At 43.5% G+C, this 19784-nt stretch overlaps 1 protein-coding gene across 1 annotated transcript; it reads right to left on the bottom strand.

The window, feature by feature from the left end:
• Window positions 1-3966: 3966 nt before the first annotated feature.
• OR2K2 (olfactory receptor family 2 subfamily K member 2) lies at window positions 3967-9111 on the bottom strand. Its single transcript, XM_045814786.2, has one exon. The coding sequence runs from the start codon at window positions 8404-8406 to the stop codon at window positions 7456-7458; it is 951 nt and encodes a 316-aa protein (XP_045670742.2). The 5' UTR covers window positions 8407-9111; the 3' UTR covers window positions 3967-7455.
• Between the last annotated feature and the right edge of the window lie 10673 nt (window positions 9112-19784).

The following is a 19784-nucleotide window of genomic DNA, read 5'->3' as shown; positions in this document are numbered from 1 at the left end:
GGTGTATCCCGGGTGTGGAGTTAGTAGCTGTGTTCTTTAATCATTGATTTAGTTCTCCTTTGTCAGTAACACGCTGCCTTTCATAAAATATAGGCATTTGGAATGCATGTATCCATAGCCCACTGACTGTCCGGAATGCGATTATTCTGGATCCTTGACTCACCTCACTCTACACTTCACCACTGGCCACCTGTCTCACTGCGGATGAGCGCAGTTGCCCTACTTCACTGAAAAAGCCATGCCTAATACGAAATTTTGTGTTGTTTTTTAGTGCTCTGATCATACATGCAGAAGGCAACCGGCCTTGAACTTCTTCTTAGTTGATAAAATACCAATGAAAAAGTTGATTCAAAATGTTTCACAATAAAATATGAAGTCTACCCGAATGAACAGAATAAAACTGTAGGGGGAGAAAAGCAGGCAATTTGGGAGAGTTTTGTGAGCTGTTAATCAGGGAGAAGACTGTCTCTTTTTGAACGTTGGGAGAATCTGAAAGATATGGGTGAATGGAGAAAAGAATGAGGATTAGATACAGTTGGTATAAATGTTGATGGGGGAGGCTGAGACTAATGATTAAAATGGAACTTACGAATTTCATACTCTAGTTGGTGGCTTTTTGCTTTTTGAAGGCTAAAAAGGTTAGGAATTTTACAGAGGGTATGAAAGAGAATTCATGTTTGACTTGCTAACTTTGGTGGAAAAAAAGATTTTGGTCTCTGCCATCAAAGTCTTATGTTCTAATAAGTTCTCTCAATAATATTAGAAATAGCAAATTGAATTCAGTTCTAACATAGAAGTCGGGTAAATGACAGTTTGTCTTCATTGCCAATGGATTAGCTATTCTTCCCATTATATACTGCAACGTACGGTTTAATAACTTCTTAATTGGTGACATCATGGCTCTGCTTTCTGGATTACTCTATAAAATTGTTTTCAGTGATCTGACTTGGAGAAACATTAAACACATCACAAGTAAATAGTGAACCCATTTTGTGGAAGCCAAAGGTAGTTGACTCTAATTTTTGTTTTTCTGGGTTTTATATAATATATTTTGGTTTATTTTCTAAAAATTGTTTTTCCTTCTTCCTATTGAAATATGATTGACTTACAATGTTGTATAAATTTAAGGTGTACAACGTGGTGATCTGATAGATTTTTATATGGTAGTGATTGCCATGTAGTGACAATTAGCAACTCTATCACATTATATACTGTGGTCGGAATAATTACATTCTAGTCTCTTAGCAAGTTTGATTATAATGCAATATTGGTGTGTACATTCACTATATCGTGCACTACACTTCTCTAGGACTTATTTACTATTCAAAAAAAAAGAGGAAAAATATATAGGGAAAGTTAAATTTTTTAAAAAGTTATACTGGTTAATCTGGAGGCCCATTTGAAGTAAAGAAGCAAAATAAGAAAAGAGTTACACTGGGAAGGTACTTCTTTGCTCAAGGGGCAGTAAGATGCATACACACCTCTCCACTTCTCTTATTCCGTATTTTCCACCACCCCTCTGAGATCTTCCTATGGCCCTTTAGGAGAAGCAGCTCCTTGACTTAACTTTTCAAATAGTGCAAGAGCATGACTTTGTTGACAAAACCCACCTAGCCAAGACAGTCATGATGCTTTTCTTCCTCTGCAGCACCTCACTTCTTCATTACGACACTATTCCCACTACACGGGCACAAGTCACAGACTAGTTCTCACTGCCCTGGAGGGAACTGCGTTTTACCGAGATTCATGATGGTTTAGAACCCAAGGGGTGCTCGTGCCCTGGTAGGGCACCCAGGTTAAATAAGACACTATGGGACTCAGCCCCGTGGGTAGGCAGTAGGTTAGGAGCAAACTTGGGAAAATCCAACTGAGACTTATTAGTAAGATAACTTTTCTTCTCGGAAAGTTTCTCCTAAGGGAAATTCGAAGTGCCTTCAAAGTGAAATAATCTCTACTTATGAGCAACAGTGAGGTATTGAGGGGTGGAGGTGGTTCAAAGTACTCAGAAAACGGTCCAAAGATACTATTAGTCTCAAGCTTAAGGAATTTACTCAGTTGTAAATGCCATGAAGTCTCGTACTCTGCAGGATGCCATGATGATGGCTACAGGTCACTATATGTTTGTCTAAACCCACAGAATATACCACACCATGAGTAAACCATAATGCAGCCTATGGATTGAGGGTGATTGTGATGTGCCAAAGTAGGTTCATCAATTGAATAACAAATGTAGCCCTCCACTGTGGGGTACAGATGATGGTGGAGGATGTGGGGACAGGAGCAGGGAGTGTATGGGAAATCTCTGTACCTTCCCTTAATTTGGCTGTGAACCTAGAATTTCTCGAAAAAAATTAGGCCTAATGAAAAAACAAATTTTAAGAGAGCCAAGGTACCATGTTAAAGAACTTACCATTTAATCAAGGACATAATAGAGACTCTAAAATAAAATAGGCAAAACACTCGAATAAACATTTCTGTAGATATACAAATGTCCAAAAAGTATATGAAAAGATGCTCAGCTCTACTAATCATTAGAGAAATGAAAGTCAAAACCATAATGAGATATCACCTTATACCAATTAGAATGGTTACTGTATTAAAAAAGAAAAGAAAAAAAAAACAGAAAATTACAAATGTTGACGAGGATGTGGGCAAACTGGAAACCTTGTGCCCTGTTGGTGGGAATGTAAAATAGTGCAGCCACTATGGAAAATAGTATGGAAGTTCCTCAAAAAATTAAAAATAGCATTATCATCTGATCCAACAAACTCACTTACGGTTACATATCCAAAAGAATTGAAAGCAAGATAACAAAGGCATAGCTGCACACTCATGTTCACTGCAGCATTATTCACAACAGCCAAGAGGTGGAAGCAACCCAGGTTTCCAATCTGTCCAGCTATGGATGAGTGGATAAAGGAAATGTGTTATTGACACACATGGCAAAGGAGATCAAAGCTGCCGATGGAATTAAGGTTGCTGATCAGCTGACCTTATGAGAGAACTTATCTGCCTTGGCCAATGTAATCACAAGCGTCCTTAAAAATGGAAGGAAACAGAAGAGAGTTAGAGAAAGTTGTGATGACCGAAGCAGGGTCAGAGTGATCCAATGTGAGAAAGACTTGATTCATCCGCTGGTTTTGGAGACGGAGGAAGGGGCCACGTATGAGTCCGCTCAGGCTGCCATGACAGAATACCATAGACTGGGTGACCTAAACAACAGAAATTTACTTTCTTACAGTTCTGGAAGCCGGAAGTCTCTGCTCCAGGTACCAAACAGTAGAAAGATAGAGAAGAGAAGCAATAAGGACTCCTCCCGTGCTCTTGGGACCACAGTCCCTCCGGTCAGGAAGAAATGTTCTTTCCTAAGGATTTCAGGTGCCTGCCCAGTCACCACTGGCCCTGCCACTGTCACCACAGTACTGCCTGGGGATCTGGGCCAGAGATAATAGAAAAACATCAGGGAAAGTACTTCACTCTTTCTGATACACAGGGGCACCATTTCTCTTTCCAGACCAAAAAAGAAAAGGAATGTCTCCTGGAGATCTTTCTATCTTTCTGCCTGACCCTGGGTTTGGGTTTCAGCCTTCCCTTCAGTCAAAGTTAAGAGATACTGGGGGAGGGAGAGGAGGAGAGACAGAAATTCACCCTGAGTTTGTTGGTAGCTTGCAAGGTAGTTTCCTTCCCAGGTCTGCTTGCTATCTTATTTCTCAGAGTCCTCACATAGATCTCCACACGTTCTCTCCAGAGTATTTATTTATTCATTCATTTTCTTTTAATTTCGGTACAGTTAATATGCAGTTTCAGGGGTACAGTAAAGCGATTCAATACTTCCATACATACAAGCATACACACAAGGACCAGTGCTCCTCGTGACAAGTGCCCTCCTTAATCCCCATCACCTATTTCACTCATCCCCCACCCGCCTCCCCTCTGGTGACCATCAGTTTGTTCTCTATGGTTAAGAGTCTGTTTCTTGATTGGTCTCTCTCTCTCTCTCTCTCACTCTTTTTCCTTTGCTTGTATGTTTTGTTTCTTAAATTTCACCTGAGTGAGATCATACGGTATTTGTCTTTTTCTGACTTATTTCGCTTAGCATAATACTCTCTAGCTCCATCCATGTCATTGCAAATGGCAAGATTTCAATCTTTTTTATGGCTGAGTACTATTCCATTATATATATAAAAATAAAACAGGATGGCACGTGCTTACTTCATCTTGATCAAAACTGGAATCTGTGTCCTGGTTTTTGCCCTCTTCCTACTTAGAATGTGTTCCTTATCAATGTCCCTTTGTTGGCTTTTCCTATTTGATGGGCTTCATATATTAGCGTTTCTCTAGTTTCATCTTGGGCAATTTTCTCACTCTATACTCTCTCCCTAAGTTCACGTTAACCATGTTGATCACTCCATTACATATGTGCAAATATGTAACAAGTTTCTATCTCCAGGCTGATTTTTCTCATTATTTAAAACCTGTATATCCAACTGATCCTTGATATTTCTACTTATAGATCTCAAAATCATGACAAATTCACTAAAACGCAACTCATGATTTAACGTTCAACCCCACCATCAGCCTTCTTGGACACCTAGAAGTCATCTTTGACGTCTTCAGGAATGATCAAGCACCTCATTGAGTTGCCATCAGAAGTTTATTACATGCATATTTTTGTCCAACAGATGTTCACTGCCAGAACTCATGCTAATCCCTAGGTATACGATGGTTAATGAAGTTAATGGAGTCTTTGCCTCCATGACCCTGCACACTGGTACAACTGGGGTGAAACACACAAACCCACAAATTATTACCAAGTTACAAATTATGATAAGTGTTCCTAATAAAAGAAGAAGCAAGACAGAGCACAACACTTCCCCAAAACTAAAAGGAGTTGTGTGTTCCTAGAGCAAAGAATATAAATGGTGGGTAATCAGATTAAGAAAGTCCTTGAATGTCATCTTAAGGACTTCAAGTTTTAAGAGTAATAAAAGCCACTAAGGGATTGAAGCAGGGAAGTAACATGATCGGATTTTTCTACAGCATAGACTGGTTATGTAATCATTCAGGAATTGGCTGTCAGATGTCATTTTACCTTCTCCGTCAAATATATTCCTCTTTATAACAACACCTGAAAAGGATCCCTTTACCCCAGACTCTAGAAGTTATGACTGTAATTAGTACTGGTCAAGATGGAATCTAACCCAAATGAAGGAATGCACGGCTTACCAATAATGAACTTTAGTATTGCCTATAATACATAAGACACATTTACATTTCTATTCACTTGCTTTTCATAGCAACTTTAGGCACCTTGTGGCTGTAACTACTGTAACTCCTAATCTCATCGTTAACAACTGCTACAGAGAGATCTGCCCAGGTCCCAACACGAGTCCTTTTCTGACATCCGCGTCATTTCTAATCCATTTGTGTCCTATTTTGATCCATATCCCATTCTGAAACTCTTATTTCCACGCCAATTTGCTCAGTTCCTTGCGTCAAAGTTGATGACTTTGCTCAGAGGTTGCTCAGTTGCTGTGTCTTTAAGTTCTCATAATTCACCCCTCAAAGTCAAGATTTCCGATATGTCTATAACTCTGGCTATTCCTGATATATTTGGTAGCACAGCTATTACAGCAGATTCTGGGAGGCAGATAATTAGTTCTACTCTAACATAAAAGCCAGCTCTCCTGTAATAAAAGCCTCCTACAGAATACCACTTCACCATGACTCTGAAATTACCAGGAAATGAATGTGGTATCTGGTTGTGAAGGTTGAGATATCTAAGCAGAAAAAAGAATTACTTCTGGGATGAAAGCTTTGTAGTCAGCTCTCCTCTCCTGCCCCAAAGCCATCTCCTCGGGGCTTGCTTTCATCCTCCACGATCAAACATCTGTTGGCAGCAATATATGGCATCAAATTTGTCCCCTTGCTGCATCACCAGGAATTCTTTTTTAGAGGGGGGCAGGGGCAGAGAGAGAGGGAGAGAAAGAATCTTAAGCAGTCTCCATGTCCAGCACAGAACCCGATGCCGGGCTCCATACTACAACCCTGAGAGCATGACCTGAGCCGAAATCAAGAGTCCAAAGCTTCACTGACTGAGCCACCCAGGCACCCCGGCATCACCAGAATTTTGCTGGGTGATAACTTCAAGTGTCTTTTTATGTGGGTTATACATCCCCAAACATGTAATGGAAGCCCTAGAGCTAAGGGAATGGTCTACGAGTGAAATCATCCAGAACACAACATCCAATACTAAAACAGTTTAGGTCTTTAAAATGTTGAAATTTGTCAAGTGGGTTAAACTTCCTCCGTTCAAAACCCTCTCCTCTTCCCTACCCTGGACGGGAAGTAGACACATGAGAAGGCACACACACAGGCACAAACAATAGAAGGAAAAGCAAAACTTAAAAGGCGAAAGGGGAGAAATGAGAACGAATCCTACTTTTATTTTGGAATGCTAGATTTTTGCCAGAAACCATGTCTCCCAGAGTACAGTCATCTCAAAATCTGTACCAGAATTTCTCAGGGATCTATTTTGAAATGCAGACTATCAGGACCCCACCCCAGAGCTACTGAATCAGAATATCTGCGAGGAGAGACCTGGAGTCGGCATTTTATCACCAGCAATATTTTTATACAAACAAAAGTTTTAAAACAACTAACATAAACACAGTCTCTGCCATCGTTGAATATTTATAAAGCAGGAAACCTCACTGCCCTATGGGGTTCCCGGCATCACCTTCACGGTGGTACTGACTTCTCCTTACCGGGCGGCTGACACACAGAAAGCCTTTGGGGGTGGGGGGGGCACAGGCAAAGAAACAGATAACAGTTTACACGAGGATCTATGTGCTTAGAAAAGCAAGGGTGGCAGGTGAGCAAATCACACGGGTACTGGGGGCTTCAGTCACGAAGTCAGGGGCCTTCGTCAGCAGTTCTGAGTGAGGAAGGGTCCTGAGGGAGGCACGGCGGCAGCGGCAGAACTCTCGGCAGAGACAAGAGGAGAAGGGGTTGCATTTCCAGTCCCACCACCGTGCGATGCCGAGAGAGGCTTTTCATTTTCCTCTAATTTTCCCATTTGCATAATCAAGGCCCATCTCGGTTATTTGTTTCTTTGCATCTTTATGCGCCCACCTCGTTCTAGAAAGGATCTGAGGCAGGGAGCACACACCAATTTCTCGGGGCGCCAACATTCACTGATGAATGCATCCAAGCGTTGCCGCAGGGCCCACGCGTGAGGAGGCTACAGACCAGCACTTCGGCAACCTGGAAACACAGCGGACAGAAACTATGACCAAAGGCCAACTGGACCTGCTGCTGCCCACGGGCAATCACTTTGGCGCACACATATCCCACAACTGTGACACTGCCGGGGCTGGGGGGGACATCAGCGTTCTAAGCGTGAGCACACCGTGAAGGATTTCTGCGCTGACTTCTGCCAGGAGCGCACCCGAGTCAGAGATGTCCGTGTGTTCGATATAATGGTATGCGGCCCAGTACTTTTTTCACGGCCTCTTTGACTTCTTTGTTTCTCAAACTGTAAATGATGGGGTTCAACATAGGGGTCAGCACTCCATAGAGCAGTGAGATGATCTTATCGACTTCCTGTGAGCTCGAGGACGGCGGCTTCAGGTACATGGAGAGGGCGGCCCCGTAATACAAGATCACCACGGTCAGGTGGGCACCACACGTAGAAAAGGCTTTGTTTCTTCCCTCCGCTGAGCTGATTCTCAGAATGGCGGAAAGGATGAAGACATAGGAGATGCAAATGAAGAGCATGGGGCCGGGCAGGAGGAGCACGCTGACCACCAGCATGATCGTGTCCACGAGCAGTGAACGTGCGCAAGCTAACTTCAGCACGGCCAGAATTTCACACGTGAAGTGATCGATGAGATTCCCACAGAGGGGCACCTGCAGGGTGAAACTGGTCTCCAGCAGGGCGGTCAGACAGCCCGTCACCCAGGAGACAGCGGCCATCTGCATACAGACCTGCCTGCTCATGATGACGGGGTATCTCAGGGGGTCGTAAATGGCCACGTAACGGTCATACGCCATCACAGCCAGGAGCACACACTCCGTGGAGCCCATGGCCAGGGACAGGTACATCTGTACGGCACACCCAGAAAAGATGATGGTTTTCTGGGATGACAGCAAGTTCACCAGCAGAGTGGGAACAGAAGCAGATGTGTAACAAATATCCAGGACAGAGAGATTTCCAAGGAACAAGTACATGGGGGTTTGGAGGCGTGACTCTAGGACGGTGACCAAGATCAGAGTGCTGTTACCCAAGAGCGTTATCAGATACATTATGAGGCTGAAGACGAAGAGAACGATCTCTAACGCTGGGGATCTAGAAAAACCCTCCAGGAGAAAAAAGCTCCAAACGGTGAGGTTTTCTCCTTGCATTTCCTTTTCTGCCCCTGGAGTTATTCTAATATTACTCTCCTCATTTCATCTGAGGACATAAAGAGAGGGATCAAGCATCATGTTCATTTAGTTAGGAAAGCACTTTCGCATTTATTTTCACTATGATATATCAATTTTGCCACAAGAAATCACAGGACTTAACCTACTGATCTAAAGGGGAGGGAAACAGGTTTGATCGACATAAAAAGTTGATTCATCCACAACAAAATTTAGAAAAGAGTGAATTTAAAAACAAGAATCAACACATTTAATACCTGAATCTCGGCCTGTTTCCCAATGCTTGGCATGCAGTTTTTCAGTAGAGATTTGAAAGTACCGTGCAACCAAAAATAGGAACGAACGCTGAAGAAACTGAGCAAAGGTTAGAAAAGTAAGCCACGGTAAGAAGGGAAGTAAAGAAAACAGGTTTGTACAATAAAAACCAGTGATGATCTTCACTGGAAGAAGAGGAGGGATGCTGAAAGAGACAAATAAATGAATTTGTTCTGGGTCTATGAAGTTCTTGGTCTAAATGAATTCTTTCCTTTCCAGCGAATAGCTTGGAGGTCCATACGCTTGTCTCAAAAATGATGACTCTGTTGAAAGCATCGTAGGTACCCATTCTGATTACACTGAAGAGCCAGTTTACAAGTCACACAAAATAAGTCACCTTATTTAAACACGGACACATCCAGGTACAGTCTCGTTCATTATTGAGACCCATGCCTTCGTGAGTATGTAAATCGTGCTAAATATTATTCCCAAGCAACAGTCTTCTCCTACACGAAAACCCATGAAGATCTCAAAGAGGTAGAAAATAAAGCCCCTTTAAAAAAAAAAAAAGATTTTATTTATTTATTTGACAGAGAGAGAGGCAGCGAGAGAGGGAACACAAGCAGGGGGGTGAGAGAGGGAGAAGTAGGCTTCCTGCTGAGAAGGGAGCCCGATGCGGGGCTCCATCCCAGAACGCTGAGATCATGACCTGAGCCGAAAGCAGACGCTTAATGACTGAGCCACCCAGGCGCCCCAATAAACTCCCCTTTTAAGCTACCTTAACATCTCTTGGAAAAGAACATTATAGATTATCTAATTATAAACAAGACACTGAATGTTTCGGTTTTTTACATTTCAAATTAACAGAAAGAAAAAACAAAAACCTACCTTGCTTCGGCACTGATACCTGTCTTCATCACCTTCAACCGTTTTCCTTTCCCTATGGGTTCTTTCCTCTCTATTTTCAGATATCCTCGTTTTGAAACATTCCCTGCATCGTCGTGTTCCCTGTGCATATCCTACCTTTGCTCTTTCTCTCATTGGCAAATTCCTCCCTGATATGGTTTACTTACAATGTTTCACTCTTCCCTTTCTCATCACTGGTGTTCCTTCTTGGTTTCTCCCTTTGAGCCAGTGTTTTCACTTGCCTCCCAGCTCCCCATAGTTCAAAAGCTGGCACACAAGGGTAATGGTGTAATCACGTTGGGGGCAATATTTTGTAGCATGCCCCTAGAGCAGGAACATAGGATTTTTCCTGTAGTTTTCATATTATTATATTATTCCTTGTGACTTGTGCTCCACGGTATCTCATTCCTAGCCTACTAACAAACCCTTCCGCCGTTTCCTGTTTTACTCATCGGTCCCCAAGCAGCTTGCATTGTAGGTCCAAACATTATCAGCTCCAGCTCAGGACGCTGTCGGTATTCTAGGGAATGCTTATCAGTAGGACTTCCCTCTGCGGTCCTTGATCACGCAGAGTTCGTGCTTCTCCTCCTAAGAGCTCCATTTCTCCTACAGCACAGTAGGTAGCTCTTACCCATTTCTTAGTTAACAGATTATTTATTAGGGATTTCTCTGCTAGATTTCATATTGAACAAATTCTGTACAAAAATTTTATATTATTTTAAGAAATTATTTTAAAGAAACTAAATGAGCGTGTGTGTGTGTTACTCTTAAGACTAACAAAAAAAGACAGTGTTTTTTTAGAATGAAAAATCAACCCAGTTAACCGAGACTTGATACGTTTCTACTGTTTACAAACAGTTGTCAGGAGGAGCTACCGGCTGGCTCAGCCAGTGGAGCATGGGACTCTTGATCTCAGGGTTGTGAGCTCGAGCCCCACACTGGGCGTGGACATTACTTAAAAACTTCTAAAAAATATATTTAAAAAAAATAGTAGCCAGGAAAAATCTGTCCTCCCATCTGAATCCCCTGTTGCCAACTCCAAATAAAATACTGTTTTATGAACTTCATGAAGTCAGCTACATGCAAGAAAGAATGAATGTATCATGTCTAAAATGTTAAACGTATTATGTAAAAATCAACATTGCAATTCATTTATTTCAAAACTATCGACTGTCACCTCCATAACTAAAAGTGCCAAAGGAGAGCAACGGACATACTACGTAAATTTAAATCATCTTTTGTTTGGGGGGAATACCTGCTGTCCCTGAGCAATTTAAAGTTCAGCAGCTATAATATACAGAGGTTTGAAACTTCAGATCCTTGAGGGATCATGTCCCAATGATCCAATTATATCAAACTTTTAAAAATTGAGACAGAGGGAGCCACAGTTCTCCCAAAATAATTTCAAAGAACTCATAAAAACAAAGTCTTCTATTCCTCCCTGTCCATCCTTGCTAGATCAAGATTTTCTTTTCTTAGGGGAACTCTCCCCTACACTGATGGTAGGAATGCAAGCTGGGGCAGCCACTCTGGAAAACAGTATGGAGGTTCCTCAAAGAGTTGAAAATAGAGCTACCCTACGACCCAGCAATTGCACTACTGAGTATTTACCCCAAAGATACAAACACAGTGATCTGTTCACAGCAGCAATGTCTACAATAGCCAAACTATGGAAAGAGCCCAGATGTCCATCGACAGATGAATGGATAAAAAAGATGTGATACACACACGCACACACACACACACACACACACACACACACACACACACAATGGAATATTACTCAGCCATCAAAAAATGAAATCTTGCCCATTTGCAATGACGTGGATGGAACTAAGGGGTATTATGCTAAGTGAAATAAGTCAATCAGAGAAAGACAATTATCCTATGATTTCACTGATATGTGGAATTTAAGAAACAAAACAGAGGATCAGAGGGGAAGAGAGGAAAAAATAAAACGAGACGAAATCAGAGAGGGAGACAAACCATAAGAGACTCTTGATCATAGGAAACAAACTGAGGGTTACTGGAGGGGAGGGAGGTGGGGGGATGGAGTAACTGGGTGATGGACATTAAGGAGAGCTCATGTTGTAATGAGCACTGGGTGTTATATAAGACTGACGAATCACAGCCGTCTATCTCTGAAACCAATAATACATTATATATTAATTCATTGAATTTAAATTTTAAAATATTTTTTAAAAAAAGACTTTTTTTTTCTTGAATGATTACAGTGTAGAATATTTAACAGTCTAGAGAGAAAAGATATCCCTAGAATTCTAAGATACACGTTTTTTTCATTTGTGGAACTACTCCCTAGTTTTCAGAGTTTACAGGAAGAAAGTTCACTCTTTAAGGCACTTGCCCTAAACAACTGATCAGAAGTTTTGCTCAATACACACATATTGAAGAGGGCCTTAAAGCAATGAACTCTCAGTAGCCATGGACACACCTGGCACCCAGTTCTTGGTTTCTAAATACGATTCTCACCTAAAAAGAAATGTAGTTCCCCTTTCCAAAGCTGGAGCAGGAAAAGGACAAGCCTGACTTAGAGTAGTTTACCGCACTAGAATCTCAGGAAATATGCGAAGAATGACAGGAATATTTCAAAAGGCCATAGGAAGCCCCTCGATGAGGCTCCCATTGGCCAAATCTGGGACAGATTATTTTGAGCATCAAGATAAATATTGGTTTAAATAGACTATAATCCAGAGAATAAATTAAGAATCCATGAGTTCTTCTGAAATAAAGTAAGGAAAACTTTCCCTTATGGGAGGATGCCAAAAAATAAATATAAAAGAATGATGTGGTTAGAAAATCATTACGGGTTGTTGGTCTGTAGATCGGAACAAGTGAAGTGTTGTAGTAGGTAAATGTAAGCATCATGGCTGTCACAAGTAGAAGCTGGATGAGAAAACAGGGTATTTACATGGTGTTAAAGTATCACACCACAAACTACTCATTAATTTCAAAAACAAGGTAATAATAGCTTTCCAGCGGGGAGACGCGGAGAACTCACCACCTTAACATCGCCAAGCACGGGACCAGTGGACTCCACGTGCTAATACGATGGGCATAATATCACTGCTATGATATTCCCGTCAAAAATACACAACCTGAATCTAATCATGAGGAAAAACCAGACAAAATTAAATTAAGGGATATTCTGAAAAAAAAAAACGGCCTACACTTATCAAAACTGTCCACATCAGGAAACAAAGGAAAAGACTAAGAAACGTTTCAGGAGATTAAAGAAACATGACAACTAAATGCAATGTATGACCCAGCACTCAGTATTAGACCGGGGCGGGGCGGGCGGGGTGGGGGGGGGGGGGATTAGCTCTAAAGGACATTATTAGGACAATAGACGAAACTTGAATATGGGCTGTAGATTAGATAACTGTATCAGAGTGAAATCATAAAACCCCATAGTGCATATATGTCCTTGTTCTAAAATACTTCAGTAGCTAGTGTTACAGGGGCAACATGTCTCCACTTACCGTCAGTCCATGAAAACACGTTTTTCGGAAGTTCGCTTTGGAGAGGCCGGCCCCGCACGTGGCCCCTCCGCTCCTGGAGCCAAGTCCTGGGCGGCGGCGGGCGGGGGTCTCGGGCCCGGGCTGGCCCCGCAGCCGAGGAAGCAGTGACGAGCGACGACCGGGGCCGCGGGGGTCCCGGGTCGGCGGCGAGTGGCGGGGGTGCGCAGCGTAGGCGTGCGGGCCTGTCCCACGGCTTTGGCCCCGGCCTGCAGCGCCGACCCGAGGCTGCCCTCCCGCCTCGCAGCAACCACGTGCGGGGCCCCCGGGCGGCAGCAGGACGGCACGCGCAGGCGCAGCCGGAGCCCGGGCGGCCGCGTGCGCCACGCGGACCATGAGGGTGAAGTGCATCCACGACCAGCCCTGCCGGACCCAAAGTACCGAGGAGCCTTACTCCGGCGAGGGAGAGTGTGTGCGAACAAGGGCTGAGGGCGCCGGAGCGGGCCTCGCGGCTGCGGGGCCAAAGCAGGAACCGCCCCCCCCCAATCCCCCTGCCCCAGCCCACCTGGTGCTTCGTCACGACCTCCCGGCGCAGCTGGTACCGAGAGGCCACCCCGCCGCGCACGGGAACCCGCTAATCAATCACCGGGTGTTGGGAGCTCGCGCAGGTGGAACCAATGGCTTCTGGAACACTCCTGAGGCCGCGAGCAAGAGCCGGATGCCAGGTAGGGAGGCGCTCTGACAGCGAGCGGGTGGGTGTGCGGCTTGCAGAGCCTGGGGAAGGAGGGGCTCGAGGCGTTGCGCAAGAGCCCTGGCCCGCGCCCGCGCCGTTAGCCTGGACAGGGCCCTCGTGTTCTTCATTTACGAAGAGGTGGGGAAGCTTCCCGACGAAGTGTGGCAGACAGACCCAGCCCCCGGGGTCTGCGTGGACGCTGCCCCGAGGCGCCTCCAGACCAGCCCCCAACGTCCCTCTCCTCACTATTCCAGTGCACTTGCTGACCTGGGGTGACTCCTGCGGCCGTCGAGTCCACGTGCCCCGGGGAGCCATGCGTCCTCGTAGTCTGTATGATACCACCATGGTGCCCATGTGTCCAACCGCGGTGGGGTATCTGTCTGACCTGTGAATCTGTGCACACTGTCCACATGCCGACTCAGGAGTCATGTTGCTTGTATTTCATGGTGTATGTCATGTGACCCTGCGTCTCACTTCTGGGGTGCCCATGTCCTGTTGCCATGACCCCTTCCCAGCCTGTGCTTTGCACCCTGGGCAGCAAGGGCCCTTGCCCTGCGGCCCACCACCGCTGCCAAGGCCTCAGCCTAGCCTCACCCACTTCTCCCGCCAGTGGCCTTGCCTGGCCCTTGGGCCCTCCACCTGGGACAGGGTGGCACTTGCCACCCTCAGGACCACCTTCCTGAGGCAGAATAAACCAAATCCTGTTGGGGGAGGCAGTTTTGAATGTGTGTAGACAGCAGGTACATTTATTACCACATTCTTTTTGCAAGGTATGCAGTTCCCATCTTTCCTGTGACCTTATGACAGTTCACATACTCTGGATCACCGAGGGTGAATGGACACTCCAGATAAGGAAGGACCGGGAGAACTTGGTCATACCACATGAATAAACAGATTTTTCTTCCTTCTTAGGAAAAGAAGTAACAGGTCGAAAAATGTAAGAATTAAAAATAGAGCTAATTGTAGAATGACATTTTGGGAATAATGGACTAGAGTGGTCCATTCATGATAAACTTGAACTAGTTAAACCTGCTACACCCAATGGGCTTGACTGTAAAACACAGGAAACAACATAGAGTTAATGACTTCACAGTTTTAATAGGATTCATCTTGAAACTCTACTTCCCTAAATGTCAGTGCTTACAATGAATCTATCACCAGGCAACAGTGCAACAATAACTTTGCTAGAAGATTGACAGTGAGATACTAAGTAGAAATAATAGGCATTCATATTGGAGGAAAGGAGATAAAATTATCACTTGCAAACTATGTGCTTTTATGTCTAAAAAGAAGAGATCCAATTAAAACTGTTCCCCAGCAATAGTTTAGTAAAGTAATAACAGATAAGTAAATAAAAATCAGAAATTTTCTCAGAGCCAGTTGTAAGATAGAGTGACCAGAAAAAGATGCCATTATCAATTATATTAAAATTGTGAGAAATCTTAGAATGACCCTAACAGGAACAGTGCAGAACTTACATGAAGGGAACAAAAGAATTTTAATAACAGTAGTGACATAACCAGTAAACTAAATGAATCCTGATGCAAAATCTAGAGTCCACCTGTGTTATTTTGATCAATAAACAAAAACAGTTCTTTTCTGAAGGGCGCCAGGACAGCTCAGCCTATTAAGCGTCTGACTCTTGATTTTGGCTCAGGTCATGATCAGAGTCATGAGATCAAGCCCTGTGCTGGGCTCGGCACTGGGCGTGGAGCCTGCTTAAGATTCTCTCTCTCCCTCTCCCTCTGCCCCTCCCCGCTCTCTCAATAAATAAATAAATAATAATTCTTTTCTGGTAAGACACAAAATTACTATATTAAAGTGATACCTTCAAAATTGAAGCAGAAGTTTCTATAAAAGACAGTAGAGATGAAAAGTCTTACAGAATCATTTCTCACAAAACCAAACAAAAGAACTGAAAGGAAAAACTGCTACTTAATAGCAAAACTGACTCTAGCCAGTTCACCGTTCCAAAGAGGCATAATTATCTCATCTCCTGGTTATGTGGTTCTTTTATTTAGAAATGCACCTCCAGGGGGCTCTTTCATTGTGAAAGTAGGGCCCAGGCTCATGTAAATGGGAAAGGACTACGATAAAGGGAACTAAATTCTTCTATTTAAAAATGAAGTTACAGGATTGTAAAGTTCAATCCTGCCTTCTTCAGAAGGGGTTTAGAACACTGGAAGAGTGGAGACTGGAGAGAGTATTAGGAAGAGAGCCAAGAAACATCGAGGACTAAAAGAAATGCGGAGAAACTAGCCAATGAAAAATATTTTGTAACAGAGAAGACGAAGGATCTATTTAAATATTGATATGTCATCTTGAATTTTAGACTGTGGGCTGGTCTTAGCTATTCTCTACTCCATTACTCCCAAAATTTCAACTGAAATCATATAAACACAACAGTCTGGGGTAACAGAGCTTTGGGTAATGGAGGGATAGGAGTAGCTACCAGATTGGAGAACTCAGGGGTGCATCACTAGCCGACCGCGAAGCTAACAGATCAGTGCCTTCAGTGGTCACTTACGATAAAGCTTTGAGACTTCACAGAATGAGTTTAGGAAATCATTAAAAAAGAAACCAGCACTAACAACAACTCTTGAATGAAGGGAATCTGACTTCCAGAGTTGCCACATAATATTACTTAAATGTCCAGTCTTCAACAAAGAAATGATGAGACATGTAAAGGAAAGGAAAATATGGCCTGTGTTTCATAATGATGGAAGCGTCAATCCACCAAGAAGACATAACAAGTGTAAATACATATAGAGGCGCTTAAAAAACAGAGCCCCAGGGGCACCCACGTGGCTCAGTCAGTTGAGCGTCCAACTCTTGATTTTGGCTTGGGTCGTGTTCTTAGGGTCGTGGGATCGAGCCCTGCGTGCCCTGCGTCGGGCTCCACGCTCCGAGTCAGCTTGTCCCTCTCCCTCTGCTCCTCCCCCTGCTCATGCTCTTTCACTCTCTCTCTCATCTCTCTCTTCTCTTAAAAAATAAAAAAATAAACCAGAGCCCCAAAAGACTTGAAACAGAAACTGACAGAATTAGAGGCAGAAGTAGACAATTCAACAATAGTTGAAGACGTGAATATACTCAGCTCTCAATAATTGATAAACAACTAGACAGCCTCTCAAGAAGGGCAGAGAAGACTGGAACCGCACCGTAAAACGGATAGACTGAACACCATTTCTAGAACACCCCACCCAACAACACGCACACACAGATGCACACCCTTCTCCAGCACACGTAGAACAGGGCCCGCTGACTTGGTGCCCACGCGCTGTGCATTATGGCGTGTTTGGCCTCCTTGCCTCCCCAGTGTGCTTGCGAGGTCCATGTGGATGTGTGTGGCTCGTTTGCCTGTTTGTATTGCTGCCTTAGAGTCTATTTTATTTTATTTTTTTTATTTTATTCATTTATTCCACAGATAGAGACAGAGAGGGAACACAAGCAGGGGGAGTGGGAGAGGAAGAAGCAGGCTTCCAGAGGAGGAGCCTGATGTGGGGCTTGATCCCAGAACGCTGGGATCACGCCCTGAGCCGAAGGCAGATGCTTAACGACTGAGCCACCCAGGTGCCCCTAGAGTCTATTTTATGATCAGAACATTTTACGTATCCACTGTCCTATTGGGAGATATCTGAACTGTCTGCACTCTGGGCTCATGTTGTATTACCCTGCATGTGTGGGTCTTTGGGTACGTGTATGCCCATTTCTGATGCGTCTATACTTAGGAGTGAAAACACTGACCGAACATGCTTAAGTCGCCTTTAGGAGCCAGTGCTAAACGGCTTTCCAACATGGCATGAAAATTGAACTACTCTCGGAAGTCTTAATGTCCTATCACTGCATAACAAAATAATCGAAGCTCAGTGCCTTTAAACAGTAGGCATTTTCTTTTATCTCCTGGATGTCTGGGTCAGGAATTCAGACTATTTAAGGGTAATGTTTGTGACAGGCTGTGTCCTCCCCTAACCAGGGTTTCCCTTTCTGCTGTGTGTTACCCACAGTCAGCTGCGGTCCAGAAGCACATCCTCCTCCTAATATAGCATCAGAAGGTCAATAGTAGCCTAACACTAAATACATTTAATTAAAAATTAATAACATTTCATTAATTATTTTACTAATAATTATGTCATTGTTGTTATTCCTAGAATGGTAGCCATTAAAATATTAACAGATACTGGGCACCTGGGTGGCTCAGTGGGTTAAGCGTCCATCTCTTGATTTTGGCTCAGGTCATGACCTCAGGGTTGGGTTCCATGCTGGGCGTGGAGCCTGCTTAAGAGTCTCTCTCTCCCTCTGCCCCTCCCCCTCCCTCTCTAAAAATTAAAAAGAAAAATTAATTTAAAAAATTAACATACTATCTTTTGAAAGTTGCATATAGGTGATCTCTCTTTTCATCTTTGAAAAGTTTTGTTACATGTGCAGAAAGCATTCATTACCTTTGTAATCCAAAATAAACCTATAAAATCCTTTAGATTTATCTAAAAAATAATTTTTTAACTTTTTTTAGAGCAGTGCTAGGTTCACAGCAAAGTTGAGCAGAAAGTAGAGAGATTTACCATATCTCATCTGCCCCCAAATACGCACAACTTCCCCCACTATCAACATTTGTCAGACATTTGTTACGATCAGTGAACCTAAACTGACACATCATTCTCAAAGTCCAGAGTTTACATGAGGATTTACTATGGTGTCACACACCGTCACTCTAGTATCTTACAGAATAGTTTCCCCGCCTAAAAATTCTCTGACCTGTTCATCCTTCCCTCCCTACTCCTCCCTGGTGACCACTGATCTTTTACCTGTCTGCATAGTTTTGCCTTTTCCAGAATGTCATGTGGTTGGAATCAAAGTATGTAGCCTTTTCAGATCTTTTTGATTCCATAATATGCATTTCAGTTCCCTCCATGTCTCTTCTGGGCTTGATAGCTCATTTCTGTTTAGTGCTGGATAATTCCATGGTCAGGATGTTCCAGTTAACGTATCCATTCAGCCTACTGACGGATATCTTGGTTGCTTCCAAGTCTTGGAAGTTATGGATAAAGCTGCTGTAAACATCCACGTGCAGGTTTCTGTGTGGACGTTAAGTTTTTGATTCATGTGGGTAAATACCAAGGAGCATGACTGCTGGATCATAGGGGAGGAGTATATTTAGTTTAATGTAATTTATAAACTTCCCAGAAGACTGACCCTCCTACGTAATATAACAACTATAAACTCAGACGACCTACAAAAACCAATTCTCTTAGGGCTCCAGAGTCAACAAAGGCAGATTTGGGAAGAGAGCTAAAACGTGGACGGGATCAACACACGGTGAGTTTCCTGGATTTGGGGCTTTTGTGTTAAGTGAAACACAGCCAAAATGGGGCCAGGAAGAGCTGATGTGCTCATTGAAAACCACTTCTTTCCGGCCTGAGGCAGGCAGAGACCACAATAGTAAGTGAAGGGAAAATTCGGGAAAGAAAAAAGGCAGAGAGAGGAGCTCCACATTCTGTGCGTAAACTCTGCCCGAGTCTCTGGCTGACCTCTGAAACCACACTTGTTGCAGAGCAGATTGCAAACAGCTCCGCTGAGGGGGAAAAAAAATTGAACTGACATCTGAACTGCCACCAACCAAAGGAAGATAGTTTGCAGTTTGAGTCTAAGCCCATTAATTGCCTACTAAAAGAAAAGCACCTCATTGGAGGAATATGTTTAATAAACTCCAGATTCTCTACAACAGAACATTCACAACGTCCAGGATATAATCCCAGAACACTGGACATATGAAGAACCAGGAAAAGGTGGGGCGGTGGGCCAGCGGGGCAGCGGGGTTGGGGTGGGGGACAATCAACAGAGACCAAACCCAAGATGACCCAGGTGTGTCACTATCAGATAAGAACTTAAAAGCAGTTACTGTAAGTAAGCTTTGTGAACTTTAAGTTCGTAATGAATGAAAAGATTGGAAATATTAGGAAAAGAATATAAAAAAGAATCATATGGAAATTTTA

The sequence above is a fragment of the Ursus americanus genome, chromosome 18 (assembly GCF_024610735.1).
Source record: "Ursus americanus isolate L20-20 chromosome 18, mUrsAme1.1.p, whole genome shotgun sequence".
In the NCBI taxonomy this organism is placed as follows: domain Eukaryota; kingdom Metazoa; phylum Chordata; class Mammalia; order Carnivora; family Ursidae; genus Ursus; species Ursus americanus.
This window is presented reverse-complemented; position numbering and strand designations above follow the sequence as displayed.